The sequence below is a fragment of the Danio rerio genome, chromosome 4 (assembly GCF_052040795.2).
Source record: "Danio rerio strain M-AB ecotype USA chromosome 4, GRCz13ab, whole genome shotgun sequence".
NCBI classification, from domain to species: domain Eukaryota; kingdom Metazoa; phylum Chordata; class Actinopteri; order Cypriniformes; family Danionidae; genus Danio; species Danio rerio.
Window position 1 is genome coordinate 74656227 of NC_141024.2, and position 23683 is coordinate 74679909.

Sequence of the window (23683 nt, forward strand, 5' to 3'; positions counted from 1 at the left end):
CATTTTGGTGAAAGACAATTAAACATTATTTTTACCCTGTTACACATATATACACACATTTATATGCTCATATGTTAAAGGAGGAGCATATGCTGACTGTTTTACTTGCTTTTCTATTTTCAGACTTAGAAATCACTTTTATATTCATTTGAATCTCTTTTTCTAGCATCATGAAGAGAGGTTTTGCTTTTCCTAAACTTTTATTTGTGTATGTGAAGTTTACATAATAATATAATAAAGTTTATAATAAAACCAGCATCTTTTAAAGAGCGATGCTCAACATAAAAACCCAAAATCACATGTTCATAAGTAGGAAAATGATGTTAAATTTAATGAGCAATAAAAGCTTCAACATTAATCCAGAAATATGGAGTAAATTGGCAAAACCAGAATCAATGTAAAAATAACTTCATTAAAGCTTTCAGAAAAACAGCATTCAGACTCAATATCAGTTTTACACAGACATTTTTAATGGGATAAACTCTATGAAGTCAGAAGCTTAACTCCAGAGAAACAGATACTGACTGAGGTCTGGTCAGGTTTAGGAGGATAAACAGGAAGCGCTGATGTACATACACTGCTTTTGTACAGCATGTGTAGACCAGCAGGTTTTGCCCCAGTCACTATCGTAAACTCCTGTAATGGAGGAATTGTGTATCTTGTGATAAATTCTGTAAGTGTAAATAATGTTCCTTCATTATCAAATAATTGATCCACTAATATTAGTCTGTTGTTATATCGACTGTGAAAGAATATTGATTTATTTTTATACAGGATATTGGCATTATTCCAAATAAGAAAACCGTGAGGAGAAGTTGTGTTTATAAATCAGTCTCCATGTTGTGAGCACTTGTTAGTGAAGTATAGAGAGAAACTGTCTTATCCAATTAAATATCCAGTATAATGTAGACTGCCCTCATCAAATGAGTTCAGCATGACTGATGTTTTAATATAATGAGTGTTGTTTTTGTCAACATTCCATCAATTAGTGCTCTTTTATTCTCCTTTAACACACTTCCTCAGCTTGCGTTACTGCTGCATTTTACTGCCATCTAGTGGACATCTGAGCCAAGCACGAAACTATTTCAATCTGACTCAGGTCAGAGCCCAAATGGTTGAGAAGCCCCTGTCTGCAGCCTGCAGATCGGGAGGGGGCAGCATCTGGGGCGGGGCTGCACATTCAGCCACGCCCACTTGTAGTTTCATTGGTTAGTGGAAACGTAATAGCGTTGATCGCCACTACAGCGTGTCAGTAAACAGGAAATGCATTTACAACATCTTAAATATTGCTTTTATTGTTAATAAACTCAAAACTACACTAAAGTGGACATTCCTGCTGAGTGTTTTATGTGTAAATTATGTAAACGAATGAATTATGAATGTAATCGATAAACGGTAATGTGAATTTCATAGTAGTATTTCTCCTGCTAAACAATATTACGACTCTTATATTAAACAGCATCCCATTTTCACAATGACGTCCCTTCACTTCTGCCTTTCAGCAGTGCAGTGTTTTTAATTGTGATATGTTGATGATTGTTGATTATTTTGCATCAGAATGTTTATTTTTGATAGACTCAAATGAAATGCAGCAGTCAAATGTGTCGTCAAATGTGTGGCTTTTATGGCTTTAGTTTTTATATTTACACTACAGCAAACAAATAAAGGTGGAGTCTGAAGAAAATGCAGTGTTTTTAGTTCACTTTCATTTTGAGTTCAGGTTTACCTTTGATGAATGAGAGACGTCTCTGGAAATGTACAACTGAAAATATTAACATTACACGCTGTGATTTAAGACTATTAGAGTATTGGACATGTGTTTAAATGTTTCAATACTGCACTGCTTGGAGTTTAACTATGATTTATTTATTATGAGCAGGAATATGCTATTATTTATCAGGGGAAGTAAGTGTTTGACACCTTTACACTTATTAAATCAGTTTATTTCATCATATAATGGGTTTATTTTATTTTGATGCTGCTCTGAATATAAATGTTTATTATCTGTCATATGTTAATGTTCCAGCAGGAGTAAAATCCTTTATTAAATCTCCTCATATTTCCTGGTATGTGTGTCGTCTACAAACGCGATCAGTTTCATCATCTAATATTTACTGATCCATCACTCGCTTTGTTCAGTTTCTCCATTGGAATGAATTAAGACAGTGCTCTACCGCCACCTACTGGCTGGTTTTTAATTTGATATCGGTTCTACACTTTAATTAATAAGTTACAAATAAATTCATAATCTAATAACACTGATTTAAAATGCAGTCTTCTTGGTGTTATTTTTGTAATAGTAAATAGAGGATAAATACTTTAATAGCACTTTCTAACAACACGTCTGGGTCCATTTCTGCCCTGCACAGATACTGTAGATCTTTCAAAATAATTTTAATAATGATTTTGTTCATCAAGTTATTAGTATTATTAATATTATTATGTTATTATAAGGAGTCATTTACAACATTTTTGTTCTGTTTTCCTCTTTCTCTGTTCAAGTATAAATCTGGCTGATCTGTTGTTGTTGTTGTTGTTGTGTTTTTTATGTCAGACGTCTCCCCGACCCCTACCGCACATCTGTGTCTGCACATGCACACATGTACAAAAGGATGACTGACAATATACAGAAAATATTAATAATTTTAAATACAGCAGGTCTTGACTATCATCTTTAATAAACATAAACACAACTGTACATTTTTCACAAGGGAATTCCCCTTCAGCATTGAAGCACCAATGCGCTGAGCAGTGCTTGCAGGACCCCCCTCTCGCCATCCCCAACAGACACAACACTTGTAAAACAGTATAAGCCTCTGCTTGAGGACACCTAAATAAAATCAAGAACATTTTTAAGCAGAACACAAACATAATTCAACATTTCACAACTAATGGAGTACTGTACAAAGTGCTGGCCATATTCTGTACTCTTTATCCTGTGTGAACACAGACACACACACACACGCTCACACACAAACAATAGTAAACCTGCGCACAGACACACACACACACACACACACACACACACACACACACACACACACACACACACACACACAAACAATAGTAAACCTGCGCGCACACACACACACACACACACGCACAAACAATAGTAAACCTGCACACACACACACGCACACACACACACACACACACACACACACACACACAGACACTTTCTCTTTCACACACACGCACACACACACACACACACACACACACACACACACACACACACACACACACACACACACACACACACACACACAGACACACACACAAACACACACAAGCACACCCTCTCATATTTACACACACTCTCTCTTTCTCACACACACACACAAACACACACTCTCTCTAAGACACAGACACACACACACACAAACACACTCTGTCACACACACACACACACACACACACACACACACACACACTGCTGTGACTGTGAGAATTCTGGGTAAATCTCTCGTCAGTCTTCAGCTCAGTTTCACTGATGATCCAGGATAATAAATCCCAAACCCAGCACAGAGCGGCTCAGTGAATGTGGTCTGGACTGAGTGGATGAGGCTCATTGTGTCTCTATAGATGTTGTAGAAGATCAGAGTTCCTGCACTGTGATCCACAAACACTCCTATTCTCCTGCTGAGCGCCTTCACTGGGAGATCAGTGTGTGTGTTATTGTGTCTGAATGAGAATCTGGAGGAAGAGCAGCTCAAACTCCAGGACTGAACATTATATCCAAACACACACTCATCACCTCCCTTCCTCCTGATGCTCTTATATGACACTGATATAGACACATCACGATCCCCACTCCAGTCAATCTCCCAGTAACAGCGTCCACACACACTCTCTCTGCACAACACCTGATGATAAACATCAAATCTGTGTGGATGATCAGGATACGGCTGATTCTCTCTCACACACTTCACCTCTCTGTTCTCCTCAGACAGAATGAGTCGAGTTTGTGCTGTGTTTGGATCCAGAGTGAGGAAACAGACATCTGAACACAAGAACACACACATTTACAACCACAGCTGTGTGTGTGTGTGTGTGTGTGTGTGTGTGTAAGAAAAGAGAGGGAGTGTGTATGTAAGTATGTGTCTTTTTGTGTGTGTGAGAGAGAGGGAGTGTGTGTGTGTGTCTGTGTGTGTGTGTTTGAGCGTGAGTGTGTAAGAGAGAGAGTGTGTGTGTGTGTGTGTGTGTACTCCTACATTTGTGCAGTCCTGCTGTAATCCTCGTCTCTCCTCCATGATCCAGACTGTGAACACACAGATTGTCCTACAGTCAGTACACAAACATCAGCTTATAACACACACACACACACACACACACACACACTTGTCAGCAGATGTGTGTCAGAATGATTGTGATCAAGCATCACTCATTATTCTATTATCCTCATGTTCCCTGATGGAAAACACTTTTGTCCGCTCACACACTCTGATGAAGACACACCGGAGATGCAGCCTGTAGAGTAGAACAGTCCTGTCTATGAAGAGCAAGTCATTCACTATCAGTTCATGCAGAGAGGGGGACACTTTATTATCAAAAGTCCTCTTCAGTTTGGCCGACTGTGAAACAAAAGTTGTAATGGCAGCTCATTTATCCAGCACAGTCTACGTCCAGCCTGATGTAGAGCCAGAATGAGTTTAAACAGATCATCATTAAACTGAAGCTCCTCTCATGCTGAACAGATTTCATTATGCTCTGGAATAGTTGTGAATATTGATCTGGTAATTCTGCAGCTCATAGATCTGCTCCACTGACAGAAGCTGCCGATTTATTTTCCACAGGATTATAATGAATGAATGTGCACCAGTACAGAGCGGCTTTCACCACACAATAGGACTCAGATCAGTGGAGTATTGCACACCAGTAGATTAAGAAAGCCAGGATTTCAGAAAAAGTGCAGCTTGACTGAGTCTATGAAACACTGGGGTTTTGGGGGGGGGGGGGGGGGGAGGGCAGAGGCCACGTACTATCAGAAGAAGCACATTTTAACATGTATATCACAAAATACTTAAAACATTATTCAAAGTCCTTTTTTCATGCATCACTCTGCAGTCTTCATAAACAAGATATTTAAAGAACTTCAACTCAAAATAACCTTCCTTGTTCATTTATTTGACAAGTGACTTTTGGTGTAAGAGAACACATCTCTAATATTCGAGTACATCAAGGCACATTGCTGCACCTGTACACTTTAACAGGCCTACAGATGAAGTCCATTTATTTTGCCCTCCCATTCATTTACAATAATGTTTCTGGAAATGTTTACAGTGTTTCCCAAAGTATAATGAATCTGGAGTCACAATAAGTCCTATTTCTTATTGTTTATTTTGTGAATAAAAGCTGTTTTTAATTTTAATAAAAATAGTGTCAGTATTATTAGCATCCTTAAGAAATATTTACTGTATATTTTTTATTTACACAATAAATCAGTTACAAAATAATTTGACTAATTATTTAAACTTTCGTAGTTAACTGAAAAACACTAAATTACACTTTAATCTTAATAAAAAACTATAAAACACTTAAAGGGACTTTGTCTGAATACAACTGTCTTTCAAAATAACTAGTGAATTAATATGCACTGGCTGTCATCTTGTGGAAGATAAAGTAGATATTAGAAATGAGTTAGTTAAACTATTGTGTTTAAAATGTGCTGTAAATAAATCATGTGTTGAAGACGGAAATCAAAAATGAATGAAGGCAAAACTAAACGAGTTGAATAAGACTGACATGAGCTGACTGAAGACTACATTTGATCATGTGTTACATCTGTTTTTAGTAGCTTGCCGATTGTTTGTAAATTCAAGACTGCATTTCCTAACGTAAAACTATGTACACTAGATTTCTGATTAAATATGGTGTCTGCATGGCCAAAGACTTCCTATATTAAAGTGTTAAAATCGCTATTGAAATCGAAGTCTAATATCATCAACAGTGGACATTTTGATGGTGTTTCACAATATGAACATGACTGAAGTTTAATCTTTTTATTACCTGTGTCAATTTGGGCGTCAACTTCTGACGAATGCGGGAACTGATGCGCGCAGCACCGTCACAGAGAGAGCCAAAACAGAGGGAGCGACACCTAAAGCACTCGAGAGAGACTCTGCCTTTGAGCCCTCAAATGTGTCATTAAGTTTGACATGTTTCCCCCTTACACGCAACTTTTGTGAAGACGGTTGCTGTGTCAGAATCCTTGCTTGTAAAATACGCTTTAGAATGCTTAGTTTAAGCAAATTGGATAAACGTGATCACGCGCCATGATCTGATGAGCATCGCTTTGCTTTCGTTCACCAAAAACCAGGCAGAAAGCGCTGTACTGTGTGCGTTGCGTGCGTCTGTTCCCTAGCGACAATAACAAATGCCTGATACCGCCTGTCCGTATTCCTCAAATATAATTAGAATTAAATGTTCAGTGATGCTGTGACAACTCGTGTGCCTTTTTCATGCACTCCTTTGATGCTTTTTACGTTTTTGCCTCAGCACCGTAATTAGGCACCGTATTCATACGCTGATTTACCGGTACATACTGGTTACCAAGGTACTGGTGCTATAATGGCACCGGGTTTCGGTACCCAAGCCTAGTTTTCACACACTTTGGGAACCACTGGTCAAGTAAACACTACAAAGAACATACAAATGTAACAAAACACCTGCTTAAAAGCCTCACACACACACACACACACACACACACACACACACACACACACACACACACATCTCTGACCTAATACTGTACAGTTCTTCAGCAGAAATGTAGAGAACAAGTTTCACTGCTCAACTACAATGCTGAAACTGTACAGTGTTAATATGAGATATAATATCACGCTTAATGTGAGAACTGCCCCAGTGCACTGACATATTTAACAGCTTTGATTCATATCTGGACACTAGAAGAGCAGTGAAGTATCAAAGTATCTGTATTCACAATAAAAAAGGCAGTGCTGCTCCACATACTTGAGTTTGTCCAGTGTGTAGTTTGGATCCTCCAGTTGTTCAGAGAGCAGCTTGACTCCTGAATCTCCTGGATGATTGTAGCTCAGATCCAGCTCTCTCAGGTGTGAGGGGTTTGAAGTCAGAGCTGAAGACAGAAAACCACAGCCTTCCTCTGTCACCATACAGCCAGACAATCTACAAACACAGCAATAGTCCACATCACACAGTTGGACAATCACACATCTCTTTGTGTTGTGAAGATGCTGACTGCTGTTTCTGCTCATGTCAACAGCAGTGATGAACACACACATCCTGATCAGCTCTCCTTATTGATCCAGCCCTCGCATCAGCACACACACACACACACACACACACACACACACTCACACACTCAACAAAGACTCGACATCATCTGTAGAAGTTTATATCAATATAAACAAAATATTACCCCAGCACATTTGGGCTCCGCATCTGGTAAGACTTAAGGGCTGTTCACACAGAAAGTGATGTTGAATGTTGACACCCACAGACAGACACAACCTGGTAAAGTTTTCAAACAGTGAACTGAGACTGCAACTATTAGTGAAATCTATATTAAAGCTCTTCAAATATGATTTAGATTTACAGTAATTGTTTTTCATGTTTAAATCTGATTTATTCTTGTGTTTAAAGCGTTTGTCATTCCTCTACTTCAGTGTCTCAGACTCATTCAGAAATGATTATTAAATGCTGGATTAATGCACAAGAGAGTTTGGCGAACACGTTTTACACCATTTCAAATATATATTATATGTGCGGCTGTATAAGTCTCATACAGCGCTCAGCATAATGGAGGACAGCCCATTCTGAAAACCAAGACTTTCCTCCATTTCTCAGTCAATATAGGCAGTGTATTCTGCTGCATTTAAACAGGACACATTTATTAAACTGATTTATTCATGACAATCATATAGTCAGCAAAACACATTTCGAAATTGAAAGATAATATAATATAATAACATAATAATAATAATATATAACATAATACAATTAAATTCAAGGTAAATATTGCAAAAACCCTACAAAATTTCAGCTATTTTTTTCCATTGTTTTGCTTCTCTTGATTTTTCCTCTTTTTTTAATTTTAAATTTAATATTTTTCTATAACAGATAGATTTGAGTGTACTAGTCTTTACACCGTTATCATGAGTTATTTGGTTAGATGAGCTCCAGATTTGGCTAATCTATTGTATATGCACAAATATAATACTGTAGAGCTTCCTATTAAACTATGAATGTAAAAGAGAGATTAGTGAGGGCTGTACTTATATATGCTGAGCACTGTATATTGTTCACCCAGAGTGTTTACATGGTCACACAGCAGTAACACAACAAGCATTGAGTTTGGGCTAGCTTCTGCAGATGGACATTGCTGTACACTGCCCTTGATGGGTGAGTGGGGGAGTGTCTGTTGTCTCTCAGGTGTGAATTATTCATAAGCATTGTCACTCACACATACAGCTGAGATCACCCAAAACAAACTTAACAAAATGTAGATCATTGTAATGTTTTCTCTGAATGAGAGAACAGAATAATTTCACATAATTGTGCAGTAAATATTCTAGTCTACAAGACTGCTTACTCTAAACTCTTGTTCAGGCACATTCAGTCTGGTTTTAGATCTTATTTCAGCTACATTTGTTTCTCTAAAACCCACTAACCACACAATATATTTATTTCTAAAACACCAGCATGTACATCAATATTTCTCACATATTATTGTAGCTCAGTTTGTGCTGAACACTAATAAAACACATGTTGGCCAGTTCTGTGTAATAAGTAGCTGAAATAAGCACATATGTCAGGGCATGTCAAAACATCTCAGGGGTCCCAAAATCACCTCAGACCCCTGAGGGTTAACTACAGGTATAGTATGAGCAGTGTGAAACACAATCACTGATAAACCAGAATTCCTGTTATCTGGGGTTTAGTATCACCCAGGGTTAACATGTTCAAGCATGAAGAGATCTAATATGAAACTGTCTGACTGTAGTTATTGTAGAGTGGAGAATCATTTACCTCAGTGTGTCCAGTTTACAGTGTTGACTCTTCAGTCCATCAGAGAGAAGCTTCACTCCTGAATCCTGCAGGTCATTGTTACTCAGGTCCAGCTCTCTCAGCACACAGTTTGAGGATTGTAGAGCTGAAGACAAACTCTCACAGCACTGAACAGTGAGATTACAGGACTGTAGCCTGTGTAGAGGACAAACACAATATTGATTGAATATTGTTGATGTGGTGTGTTTAATAGTCTGAGGACATCTGACTGTAGCAGAGATGGCAAAAGTACACACATCCGTTACTTAAGTAGAAGTACAGATACTCAAGTTTAAAACGACTCTGGTAAAAGTAGAAGAACTGACTACAAAAAGTAAAACGTAGCAGTTTCAACCACAGTCCAAATACACGCAGTATAGGGGAATAATAGGTAACTAAAATAGGCAGTAGTGTATAAGTGTGTGTGTGAATGGGTGTTTCCCAGTACTTGGTTGCAGCCGGAAGGGTATCTGCTGTGTTAAACATATGCTGGAATAATTGGGGGTTCATTCTGCTGTGGCTACCCCTGATAAATCAGGGACTAAGCTGAAGGATAGTGAGTGAGATAGGTAGGTAACTAGTCCTCTCATACTATTGATACAATATTATGTCCAGCTTAAACCGGGCTGGTCGGGCTGGTTTTGGCTGGATTTGGCTGGTCGTTTTCCAGCCTGACCGGCTGAGACCAGGCTGGGAATGGCTGGAGGCCAGCCTGGAAGTGGCCGGAACCCCTCTAAAACCAGCCTGGTCGACCAGCTAGGGCCGGCCAACCGGCCTGGGCTGGTTTGGGCTGGATTTTTTAGCAGGGTATATACATGTTTTTTATCGTTCTGTCATCCCGAGTGCCTTGTAAGAAGCGAAATTGTACTCGCGAAGATTAATATGGTGTCATTTACTCGTGCTCATCACGACTGCTGTTGATGTCCAAGCCTACACACTGTGTATTCTATCTCTCTCTCTCACGGTGAGACATGTAAAGGCACAGTTCACACAAAACTGTCTTCTGTCGAACACGAAGATATTCAGAATATCTCATTTTTCGTTTGACACGGCTTCAGCGAGTTAATAAAGAGGAAATGTTCGTCAAAAAAAAAAAAAAAAAAAAAAAAAAAAAGGTAGTGTGGACGCGCATGCTCGAGTGACGTCACTGGCGTCACTGTCTCCGTTCGGTCACACACTGTGTGCTTGAAGTTTGGACTTGCTATTTACTCGCAATTTAAATCTTAATCATAAAATTCTTCCTCATTCGCTAAGTATTTGTCTCTCCTACTTAGGGTGACCAAACCCTTAATACATTTATACAAACAAAGCTGCTTTAAAAACGGTCTGTCCCTCGAGCATCCGCCTGTTGTTTGTAGCTTTAGCCTGCTAGTGCCGCTGGTCAGCTAAAGCTACCGACCTCTTTAACCATACACTTTTGACTTACTGGCTTTGCTCTTTACCCCGTAAAATGTCGCTTCCGTCTCTGTCCTTGTGTGCAGGAGAAGCATCGATGGAGGCGTTGGAGCTGGAGCTGGAAGAAGTGGAGTCCCAGATCCGCGTGCTGGTGGTAAGACGGTCGCGGCTACGGGAACGGCTTCTAGCCGTACCTAATGCTAAGGCCGTCTCATCACCTAAGGTACGTGGAAATTACAACCACATCATTCCCTCTACCTCAACCCCGCGTCCTTCTCTGTCCAGGCCCAGCGCACCCGGGGCGCGGCTCAGCCAGGCGTCGTTCACGCCGACACCCGGCTACCACGGCGCCTGGGTGCAGCCGCGCAAGGTGCTTCCCAGATCTCGGGGCAGAACGTCTCCTCCCATGTTCGAGATCTCCACGGAGAACCGCTTCTCCCCTCTCCGCGAGTCGGGTCCCGATGTGGCCATCATCGGTGACTCGATCGTTCGTCACGTCCGTGCCGCCTCCTCAAAAGGTAATAAAGTACGTACTTTCTGCTTTCCTGGTGCCCGTGTGAAAAATATTTCTACACAGATTCCAACCATCCTGGGCGCTGCCGAGAGCCCTGGTGCCGTTGTCCTCCACGTGGGGACAAACGACACTGGGCTCCGGCAGTCGGAGATCCTGAAGAAGGACTTCAGGAGCCTGATCGAGACGGTTCGACGCACCTCGCCCGCCACGCAGATCATCGTTTCTGGGCCGCTTCCTACCTACCGCCGAGGAAATGAAAGGTTCAGTAGACTTTTAGCTTTGAATGAATGGCTAATAACATGGTGTAAAGAACAGAAATTGCTCTTTGCTAATAACTGGAATCTTTTCTGGGAGCGTCCTAGGCTCTTCCGTCCTGACGGCCTGCACCCCAGTCGAGCCGGAGCTGAACTCCTGTCGGACAACATCTCCAGACTACTTCGCACCATCTGACTAGCAGGTAAAAATTCACAAAATTCACACTATAGCCACCTAGACTCTTGTTCACCCCACTTAAACATCAGTAACGCATATCTGGCAAATCCTACAGAGACTGTGTCTGTTCCTCGTATTATTAGATTAAGAAATAAACGTACTGTGTGCTCCAGGAAAAATCTAGTAAGAATCAAACCAGAAAAACCAGTAGAAAGTGAAAATACAAATTTCGTAAAACTTGGTCTCCTAAACATCAGGTCACTTGCACCTAAAGCACTTATCATTAATGAAATAATAACAGAAAACAATCTTAATGCACTCTGTCTCACTGAAACCTGGCTGAAACAAAATGACTATATTAGCTTAAATGAAGCAACTCCTCCAGGATTCTTATATAAACATGAGGCTCGTCAAACTGGTCGTGGTGGTGGAGTTGCATCAATCTTTAGTGATTTCCTTAATATTAAACAGAGAAACGGACTTATGTTTAGCTCCTTTGAAGTATTATCGCTTAATGTTCAGCTTCCAGATACTATACAAAAACCTATGTTATCTCTCGCTTTAATCACCATATATAGACCCCCAGGACCCTATGTCAAATTTCTAAAAGAATTTTCTGATTTTATTTCTGACTTACTAGTCAAAACTGATAAAATGCTAATTGTAGGTGACTTTAACATCCACATAGATGACGCTAATGATACATTAGGGCTCGCGTTTATGGATTTAATACACTCACTTGGGATAAAGCAAAACGTTGTGGGTCCAACCCATCGCTTAAAGCATACATTAGATCTAATTCTGTCTTATGGAATCGAGGTTATTGACGTCGACATTATACCACAAAGTGATGATATTACAGATCACTACCTCTTACTATATAAGCTATGTTTACCTGAAATCAGCAAACCCGCTCCAATACTCCGCCCTAGTAGAACTATTGTTCCGTCAACTAAAGATGAATTTATAAATAACTTACCTGATCTCTCTCTATTTCGTAATGCACCCGCAAACTCAAATGATCTTGATGTAGTAACCAGCAGTATGGATGCCATCTTTACTAGCACACTAAATACTGTGGCACCCATAAAATTAAAAAAGGCTAGAGAGATTAAAACTATACCATGGTATAATAGTCATACTCGTGCGCTCAAAACAGCAACCCGCGCCCTGGAAGGTAAATGGAAAAAAAATAATTTAGAGGTCTTTAGAATTGCGTACAAAGACAGTATGTCCAGCTATAGGAGGGCTCTAAAATCTGCCAGGACCGAGCACCTGCGCAAACTGATAGAAAATAATCATAACAATCCTAGATTTTTATTTAACACCATCTCTAAATTAGCAAATAATCGGTCATCCTTGGAACAAACTACTCCACCGCAAATTAGTAGTGATGACTTCATGAATTTTTTCAGTAATAAAATAGAAGGCTTTAGACAGAAAATAGGAGATGCCAAACTTTCTGCACCGGCTTATACTCCAAATCCTGTAAATATTTCATTAAATCATAATAATAACCTACACTGCTTCAAAATCATAGAACATGAAGAGTTAGTGAAAATTATAAATAGCTCTAAACCAGCTACGTGTATGCTGGACTCAATTCCAACAAAATTACTGAAAGAGCTGCTACCTGCTATAGGAGAACCTCTTCTTAACATTATCAACTCTTCTTTATCTATAGGCCATGTTCCAAACTCTTACAAGCTAGCTGTTATTAAGCCTATTATTAAGAAACCGCAACTAGACACCAACAACTTAGCTAACTATAGGCCTATTTCAAATCTTCCATTTATGTCTAAAATACTAGAAAAAGTTGTTTCCACTCAATTATGCTCTTTTCTGCAGACGAACAATATTTTTGAAGTGTTTCAGTCAGGTTTCAGGGCTCACCACAGTACAGAAACCGCCTTAGTGAAAATAACCAACGATTTACTCTTAGCTGCTGACCGAGGGTGCGTCTCGCTATTAGTTTTACTCGATCTTAGTGCGGCATTTGATACCATTGACCACAATATCCTCATAAATCGCTTAAAGTCTACAGGTGTCCAGGGACAGGCTCTACAATGGTTTAAGTCATACTTAACTGACCGCTACCAGTTTGTAAATCTTAATGGACAGCCTTCACAAATCTGCCCAGTAAAGTATGGGGTGCCTCAAGGATCAGTTTTAGGCCCTTTACTGTTTACAATTTACATGCTACCTCTGGGAGACATTATTAGAAGACATGGGATCAGCTTTCACTGCTATGCAGATGATACTCAATTATATATTTCAACTAAACCTGACGAGACGTCTGAACTTTCTAAACTAACTGAGTGTATCAAAGACATCAAAGACTGGATGACCAACAATTTTCTTCTCTTAAACTCAGACAAAACAGAATTATTACTTATTGGGCCTAAATCTTGCACACAGCAGATCTCGCAACTCAATTTACAATTAGAGGGATACAAAGTTAGCTTTAGCTCTACTATAAAAGATCTGGGTGTCATATTAGACAGCAATCTAACTTTTAAAAACCATATATCCCATGTCACAAAAACTGCCTTCTTTCATCTGAGAAATATCGCTAAATTACGAAATATGCTATCCATCTCAGATGCAGAAAAGCTAGTCCATGCTTTTATGACTTCGAGACTGGATTACTGTAATGCTCTATTTGCTGGCTGCCCAGCATCCTCTATTAACAAACTTCAATTAGTGCAAAATGCAGCAGCCAGAGTTCTGACCAGGTCTAGAAAATATGATCATATCACCCCAATTTTATCCTCCTTACACTGGCTGCCTGTTAAATTTCGTATTGAATTTAAAATATTACTTCTCACCTATAAAGCTCTAAATAATCTAGCTCCTGTTTATCTAACCAACCTTCTGTCTCGCTACGAACCAACTCGCTCCTTAAGATCTCAAAATTCAGGGCTTCTGGTAGTACCTAGAATAGCAAAATCAAGTAAAGGAGGTCGAGCCTTCTCTTTCATGGCTCCTACACTCTGGAATAGCCTTCCTGGTAATGTCCGAGGCTCAGACACACTCTCCCAGTTCAAAACTAGATTAAAGACCTATCTGTTTAGTAAAGCATACACTCAGTGCATCACCTAGCAGGTTCCACACTGGCTTCTACATCTTGCTTATATACACTATGAACAGCAGCTACGCTAATTATTCTCTTTATTCTCTATTTTCACCTGGGGATACTCATCCCGAGGTCCTCAGATTAGGCGGAGTCACTGATTGGATCCAAGACCAGCGACGTGATGATCCCAAGGATTCCATATCCGGGACCAGGCCATATCCTGAGCTGCTGCTGCGCTGATGGTCGTGGGGAGTGGAGAACATGAGTCTGATTCCAGCGACGCTCCAGGGACAGACGAGTCTTCATTGAGGCCATCTTCCAGCATAAACCACGGCGAATGAAGTTCTGCACAAGACTTTTGGCCAGCGGAGAAATTAAAATGGTCGTGCCCAACTGAGTCTGGTTCTCTCAAGGTTTTTTTCTTCACTCCCATCAGGTGAAGTTTTTTTTCCCTCTCCGCTGTCGCCACTGGCTTGCATGGTTCAGGATTGGTAGAGCTACGCATCGATGAATTTGCTCTTCAGTGTTTGAACTCTCAGTAATGATTAAATCACACTGAACTGAGCTAAACTGAACTGAACTGAACTTAAACACTAAAACCTGAACCACACTGTTCCAATTACTATGACCATTTATGTGAAGCTGCTTTGACACAATCTACATTGTAAAAGCGCTATACAAATAAAGCTGAATTGAATTGAATTGAATTGAATTGAAAATTGAATTGAATTATAAACTAACCTACATTTACAATTTGTATGTAAAATGTTTGTTGCCAATTTTCTGAAAGTATCCAAGCAGCATCACGTCCTGTAATACTGTACATACACACATATATATATATATATATATATATATATATATATACATACACAGGGAAATACTTTTTAAAATAGTTTTTGTTTATTATTATTTTAATAAACAAACAAACGGATAACAATAATTTTCTGTAGCATCTTTAAAAGTTGCATCTCAAAGCACTTTTTAAAATAAAGTGAAACAGATACATAAATAACAGAAATAAACAAAATAAATAACGAAAACACAAAAACCACACATGTAAGAACAGTATCCATCTGAAAATGCAGGATTGCAATTATTCAGCAAAGCCTTTATTAACAAGGTAAAATACTTGTATTTTTGACCAGTCTGGTGAACAGTTTAAAGCCATTAAATCTTTAAAAGGGCTTAAAATAGTTAAAATCCTCTTTGCAATGTCAGTGTACAGCAATAGTTTACAGCAGTGTATAGATTAGCCGCTGAACTCAATGTATTTTTGTGTTGTTTATGCGGCTTTACACAGTCAGTTGTCTTTTGGAATTGTCTCCTACAAGAATCAGATGATATGGCATGCTGTGTGCACTTCACAAACCGTTCATGTGGCCTCCATTTCCCAGGTGAGTGAAATGATATACTTATATAGCCTCTCTATAAATGTATTTGTTTTGTATAAGATCATTCATCATTTAAATGCTCTTTAGAGCTGTAATGCACTCCAGAATCTGTCAGATTGATTAGCTGCAGGCTCTAGATCAGTCATCTGAAGTGTTGTCATACAGTGTTATGCTGGAGTTCATCAATAGTCTTGTCTTCTTCTGTTAAGTCTTGTGTACTTTATTTGTCCTTTGTTTATATGGTGCACGCTTGTTCAACACTTTGGTAAACACTTGTTGTCTCACTTGTTGTACTCACCATTAAGGGTGCTTTCACACTTGGTTCAATTGCCTGGACCGTACCCAAGTTTAAGGGTCCACCTCTTTCAGGCGGACTCAGGTACGGTTCACGGGTGCGCATCCGAGTTCAGAAAACATGTTCACACTAGCTAAACGTACTGTACTATGACGTCAAACAAACCCAGGTGTGGACTAAAAGTGCTAGTGTGAAAGCACCCTAAAGCAGGTCGCACACCAGAAGCGCCACGACACGGCGCGCACAAGACAGTATAAAGTATTACACACCAGACGCGCACATTCACATAATATTTAACATGAAACTAATCAGATGGCGCTCTGTGGGGCGACTGAAATATGAACTGCGACCTGAGTCGTGGCTGGGCGCTGCCGACAGAAGAACTTTTGACCATGCTGTTAGTTTCATCTTTGGGATAATAGATGGACTCCTACAGATGAAAGAAAGAAACACTTTGACTTACAGAGCTCTTTTGGAGGTTTTGATGACTGCTGATAGTCTGATGAGACACTCGTCTGATCTCTGGAATTTCTGAAGCTCAAACTCCTCCAGCTCCTCCTCTGAGGTCAACAACACAAAGACCAGAGCAGACCACTGGGCAGGTGAAAGGTCAGCAGATGACAGACGTCCACTACTGAGGTAAGACTGAATCTCTTTCAGCAGAGTTTGATCGTTCAGTTCATTCAGACAGTAGAACAGATTGATGGATCTCTCTGGAGACAGATTCCCTTCAAGTTTCTGCTTGATGTAGGCAATTATTTCCTCTTTGCTCTGGTCTCTGTCATCCTGCTGTGTCAACAGGCCTCGTAAGAGTTGTCGACTGGACTGGAGTGACAGACCGAGAAGGAAGCGAAGGTAAAGGTCCAGATGTCCATTCTCACTTTCCAGAGCCTTGTCCACTGCAGCCTTCAAGAAATTGGTCATGCCTTTATTTCTGCTAATCTGTAAAAACAATCCATGCTTCTTGTCTCTGTCTAGAATCAGATGTTGATAAAGGGCTGCAATGAACTCCTGAATGCTCAAGTGAAGAAAGCAGTACATGGTGCCAAGAATTATTCCCGTCTCCCTCTTAAAGATCTGGGTACACATGCCTGAGTACACCGATGCCTTATAGACGTCAATGCCACAGTCTTTCAGATCGCTCTCATAGAAGATCACATTGTTTCTTTCCAGCTGCTGGAAGGCCAGTTTCCCCAGTGAAAGGATGAGCTTTGGATCCCAGGAGACATCTGCTGTGTTTTCTCCATCATACTTTCTTCTGCTCTGCTGGATCTGAAAGCGGAGAAAGTGTGTGTACATCTGTGTCAGAGTCTTGGGAGATTCCTGCAGTGTTTCAGCATGAGCCCTGTGTTTCAGTTTCAGTATGTTCTGGAGTGGCTGAAATCCAGCAGAAGACTGGGATGTGGCACATAATAAAGAGACTCTTTGACTGTTTAATGTGATCAATGATTTCTCTGGCCTGATTCTGATCTGTGAGTCTCTTTCTGAAGTACTCCTCCTTTTGGGCATCATTGAATCCTCGTATCTCTGTCAGCCGGTCGATACAGTCAGCAGGAATCTTACTGGCAGCTGCTGGTCTGCTGGTGATCCAGATGAGAGCAGAAGGAAGCAGATTTCCCTTGATGAGGTTCGTCAGGAGAACATCCAGAGAGACTGCTGAAGATACATCACGACACGTCTCATTACCAGCAAAGTTCAGAGGAAGACGACATTCATCCAATCCATCAAGGATGAACAGGACTTTGAATCGTGTGCTTCTTGTAAGGTTCAGTCCTGTAGTCTCTGGGAAAAACTGAGTTATGAGGTCTTTTAAACTTTGTCTTTCTTTCTCCTTTAAGTTCATCTCTCTGAATGGAAGAGGAAATATGAAGCTGATGTCTTGATTTTCTTTCCCTTCAGCCCAATCCAGAACAAACTTTTGCACAGAGACTGATTTCCCGATGCCAGCAACTCCTTTTGTCAGGACAGTTCTGATCCGCTCGTCTTGTTCAGCTGCTTCAAACAAATGTTTGCATTTAACCTGTATCTCTAGTGACTGATGACGTCTGGAAGCAGCTTCAATCTGTCTGATCTCATGTTCAGTGTTGACCTGTTCACTCGCACCCTGAGTGATATAGAGATCTGTGTAGATCTTATTCAGAAGTGTGGAGTCTCCTTGCTGAGCAATTCCTTCAAACACACTTTGATATTTCTTCTTCAGGCTACATTTAAGCTGATTAATGAAGAACAGCTCACCTAAACACAGAAGCAAAGAAACAGACAGGTTTAGTCTTGACTTTTCCAGATTTTTTGTAATTAATATAGATTGCCATGACCCAGAAAACATTGGTCTGATGGCAACTTCATGTTGCTTACCAAAAATGGTTGCACCATTGTAAATAAGTTGTGAAAGGGACCTCCACAAATTATGTCCTTTACACATGCATTGCCAAGGTTATAATAGTTTTGGATTTTTCATTAGCTTAAGTTTTTATTTCGTTTTGACTTTTTGTTTTCAAATTGAGTTTTAATTAGTTTAAGAGGTAGATTTACTAGTTTCTATATATTGAAATTGCTTAGTTTTAGTTTTTTTTTCTTTTTTTTTTCTAAATGAGGATATTTGCTGTATAATAAAAACTCAGCCATACATTTTTTGAAACCTATATTTAGAGGACACATGACCACTACCATCTACCACAACCATCTACCCATCCTCAAATTCAAATACAATAGGCAACAAGATAGCAGCCTTAAGTATATGTGTGCAAGTACTCAACATATTAAAATTATGTAGTCAACAATAGTAATTTTAGTCAGTTAAAACATCACCATGATCTGAAAAATCCTAACTGAAGCATTATTCACTTATTTAAATCACATTACGAGTTTCTGTTATGAAAAAAAACTAATGTTTTTCACCAGATCCTCTCATTTGAGCCCTCGGTTTACCTGCGCTGCAGTTGTTTAGGTTTAGTTCATTCACAGCAGGCTTTCATGTACTGTTTGTGTTTGGTTCACTAATTCACACATGCGCTGTATTATCGGTTCACTGCTTCTCAATTTGAACTCAGTGTAACGTTATTGTTCTAATAACAGAATAACAGTATATATTGGATTATTTAGAGTCAGAGGTGGGCTTGGAGTGGATTATTGTTAAAAAGTAAGTAATTTGTGGATGAGTGTAAAACTAATGTACAACATAGATACATATAGGAGTAGGTCAAGTCACATGTATTGGAGACCAAAATACAACTTCATTACTCTACCACAGTGGCATGTGTCAAGGTGTCCGCAAAAACATTCTTAATCCCCTTTATGTGTTTAATCGTCAAGATTAAGCTTTGACTCTGACACTGCAATGAATGAAGAAATGTCAAAGGATTGTGATAACAAAAAACAACCGTGGACCCTCCTCCCACATATACATCAAAATGTTGAAGTGCCCAGATAAGCAGCAACATTTCCTTCACTGAATAATTCAACAAATATGAATTAAATTTGCGTGAGAAGTAACATGTTGGATGACTAAAACCATCAGAATAAGTCTGGAGAAAGACCGCTCCGGCTCCCACGTGACTTGCGTCAACCTGAATGTCAAAGGGAAGACCAATTTGGGGTGCTGCTAACACAGGAGTAGCAGTCAACAACAACTTCACATTCCTTAAAAGCTTTTGGCAATATGGACTCCACTCAAACTTACCAGAGTTCTTCAATAGATTAGTCAGCGGACAAATAACAGATTTGGCAGAACCCACGATAATAACTGGCCATTCCAATAAACCGCATAAGCTCTTTTTTAGTACAAGGAGTAGGGAAATTCTCGATCGTGCTTGATCCCATGTCCTTGCCCAGATAAGAAACCGGTGCTCGTGCAAATTCACATTTAGCTAAATTCATAGTCAAATTAGCTTCAGCTAAAGGTTTAAATAATTCTCACACCCGTCTCATGTGTTGATCCCAGTTATTGCTGTAAACTATAACATCGTCCAAACAGACCACACAATCCTCTAAACCAGGGACTACACAATTCATCAATCTCTGAAATGTCACAGGAGTGTTTTGTAACCCGAAGCTCATGACAGAATAAGAATAAAGCCCTGAAGAAGTTACAATTACAGTCATTTTCTGTCATTATCCTTTGGGTAAATCAAGTTTACTAACATATCTTGTCGTGCCCACTTGTCATCTAAAAACTTACCACCCTCCTTGTCTCCCATGGAAGACTGTCCCAGCGCCTCAGTCACAGGACTGACCACCCCAGATAATTTAATATCAGCTGCTTGACAATCGCGGGTGAAAAAAGGTTTCAGGAAGTTTACATGACAGACTTGGATTTTTCTTTCTTAAAAAATTCAATAGCTCATCCGAAACGCTACACAATTCCTCCACTGATATCATTATCAAACCTATTATCCATTATCAGAAAATAATCAAAATTACCATAACCAATAATTTGACCTATAACCTACTCCAATTACAATTTACGCAGGTAATTCTTATGGCCAAAAACTGAGTACAATTCCGTTACCTCCACAACTAATCTGAACAAAAACCCTCTAAATAACTATTGCTAGTCTTCATGCGCTTCCTAGTGTCAAGCCCTTGAAGCACACAAATACCGCTGGCATGGGACTGAACAATAGTTCAGAACTACCTCACGGCAGTGCACTCGACAATAGATACAGATATTGTATAAATATTTGCAAAATGCATGATATTTTATTTATTTACATCTTTGTCAAATTAAAAATTATATAGATATCGTGCACTGAATAATTTTAGCGGGGAAATGATTAAGGATCAATTAATTTTTTTCCCATCCGACCCAGTTCCTTTCTGTATTACAGGGGATTATATTATTCCAGTAAATCTTTTCCCTGGTGTTACTAGATGGTAAACAAACTATGAACAACTGATCTGTAAAGTGTAAGTTGATATATTAGTTAAGTGTTAGTTATTAGCTTGCGTATGTTACTGGGACGTTATTCTGGTTGCAACTATTTCTCATTTACTAACAGTTATTAAATGAAGAGCAGGTGCAACTTTAAGATAACGTCCAAATAACATATATCAACTATTAACTGATACTTAACAAGTCTTTAGTAAGTAATTTACTAACAGCTTGTTCATGATCTACTACTAATGTATTAGGTATAGTTATAAATCATTTAAATACAGTTAACAAGTCATTTATAACTTGTTAGGTAACAGCTTGTAAGTTATCTGTTGGCTATCTATAAGACAGTTACAAATCATTAACAATTAAAGCATTTTGGATAATTTTTATATAATCGCTTTTTCAGCGGTCAACAGATGTTCAAATGTTTGCTGGGGAATCTCTTACCTTCAAGAGTATCAGCAGCTTGATCTTGCTTCATCTCTCTCAGGAAGAAGAGTGTGAGATCAAGAGCTGCTTCTGTGATAATGCTTCTGTTCTCAGTAAACTCCTTTACAAACTCTTGACTGTTTTCTTCCTGTAAGATTTTCTTAAAGTTTCCCAGTTCATTCTTCAGGAATCTGATCATTTTGCTCTCAAGATTCTATGATTGAAGACAAGAGAAGATCAATATTTAACGAAATCATTGATTCACACACAGCTATACATCCACAAACCCAATAACTGAAAACACAGTATAATACATGATCATATGAGTCTGTTAAACTTCATGATTCTGATTAGCTGTTGGACATTACATTTGCATATCACTACGCTGAATGATTTGAGATATTTCACAGATACAACAGTTAAAAATCGCATCAAAACTCAACAGAAGAAGGCTTTGGGCGAGATGTTTAGGGAGTAGATTGAGGACAAATACCTGATAAATGTCTGAAATATATATTATATAAATATCTGAACAGTGGCTTTAGCTATGGAGGAACAGGAGAGCGCGTTAGACATAAAATGAAGAATCAAATCATTCATTTAATAATTGAAGCATTAAAATGTGTATAAATAAATCACAATTTAAACAGACAAATAGATGGACATAATTAAATGAATTTATTTAAACTGTGATTTTAAATGTCGTTTAATAAAGCATGACATTTAATAAAACATATCTTTTAAATGTACAAATAAATAAATCATTTTATGTGATCATTTTAAAATGCTGATTCATCATACAATGAAATGTGTATTAATAAATCATTTCAAATGCATTTAAATGCCCAATTTAACAGCTTTTTAAAATGTCATTTAACAAATGCTTCTCTCTCTCTGTTTGCCACTTGCTTTTCTTCTTTTGTCAAATGCTTTTCCCGAGTTGAAAATAAATAATAGAGTTAAAAATGTCATTGGACAATCCACATGTGGGAGCAACCAATCAGCTTTGGTCTCAAGTCGAGGTAAACCCTCATTAGCTTGTAAATGAAACGTGCGCTGTCATTGGACAGAGAAAAAACATAACTTATTTCAGCGGGAGTTTAAAGACCAGCGGAGCAACTCTAATGTCAGAGCAAAATGAACGTGTTTAGAGAAGGTTTGTGGATGATTTATCAGCTTTAGCTGATTTCTGTGAAAGAAATACTCATCTGGATTAACACTGTCTGTATAGGAAAGATTTACAGTTGAGAGAAGACGTTACTGTGCTTATGCGAGCTTAAAAAAATTAATGTAGTTTACAGCCAAATCCACTAGTCAAGCTGCACCAGCCTTTCTCTTCATCTGCTCACCGATGACTTCAGAATAGTGCTCTATCTGTTGAGCAACAGTATGTTCTCTAAAAGAAAAATCTGATTCATTCACATTTAACTCAAACGTTTCATCTCAGTTTGCTTTTTTGTAATTTAACCATAAAACAAATGAAAGGTTTTGTTAAATTTAAAATAATAATGTGTTTTAAAGGCATCACCCCTGCCCTCCCCAACAAACCCTCTCTTAGATGGGATGACACGTCATATTAAAGGTTACCATACACCAACTTTGGCCAGTGGGTGCTAGTTTGGGCATCTCTGCTCTCAACTGTTCTTATCAGCTAAATAAGCACAGGATTTTAGTTTGGTATGTTGCATGTTGTTTGTCAATAGATGCAGTTGTCATATCCTGATATTTGTAATGTATATTTGTTAAAACAGGCCGATGTCAGACTAGACTCCAGCTATTCTGAGTAAAACTGGTTAAAATATAAATGTTTAATATATGTGTCTCATATGTGTCTGTAAATGACTGAGAGACCTCAGAATGACCAAGAGATATTATTTTAATATAAGAAAAACTAAAGCAGCAAAAACTATTAGGATTATTCATTTTGTAGACACTTTTAGTTGGGTCAGGGGCCAACCAAAGCACATTATAAGATCCAGTTCTCAAGTGTTGTGAATGAATATTCTGTGTTTCATTGAGTTATCTCAGTGACGTTAATGAATCTAAATGAGTTTTTTCCCACCTGGAAGATGGACTGGAGATTGTCTGTGAAACTCTTGTGTCTCCTGTGAGTCTCGTCTCCTGAAGCTGCTGACTCATATTCAACACTGTTAACAGATAAAACTACTGTAAATACACATTTGGAGGCAAACAGATACAGATATATCTAGGAAATACTGTAAATATTACATGTGCTGTAGTGCTC

The 23683-nt window shown here is 38.9% G+C and overlaps 1 protein-coding gene and 1 pseudogene across 2 annotated transcripts in view; one reads left to right on the plus strand and one right to left on the minus strand.

The window, feature by feature from the left end:
• The window catches only part of LOC141381860 (NACHT, LRR and PYD domains-containing protein 3-like), a 124239-nt pseudogene that overhangs the window by 90213 nt on the left and 10343 nt on the right, over positions 1–23683 (minus strand). Inside the window, exons 5-11 of the transcript XR_015483975.2 lie at positions 23501–23585; positions 21457–21652; positions 16597–18368; positions 9010–9183; positions 6973–7146; positions 4215–4261; positions 3333–4003 (exon numbers count right to left, since the gene is read on the minus strand). The product of XR_015483975.2 is annotated as an NACHT, LRR and PYD domains-containing protein 3-like, transcript variant X1 (transcript). The remainder of the gene's footprint in view (positions 1–3332; positions 4004–4214; positions 4262–6972; positions 7147–9009; positions 9184–16596; positions 18369–21456; positions 21653–23500; positions 23586–23683) is intronic.
• On the plus strand, positions 10168–12359 carry LOC141381835 (uncharacterized). Its single transcript, XM_087250526.2, has 2 exons — positions 10168–10351; positions 10509–12359. Exon 2 carries the CDS (start codon positions 10520–10522, stop codon positions 11384–11386), a length of 867 nt encoding a protein of 288 aa, XP_087106652.1. The 5' UTR covers positions 10168–10351; positions 10509–10519; the 3' UTR covers positions 11387–12359.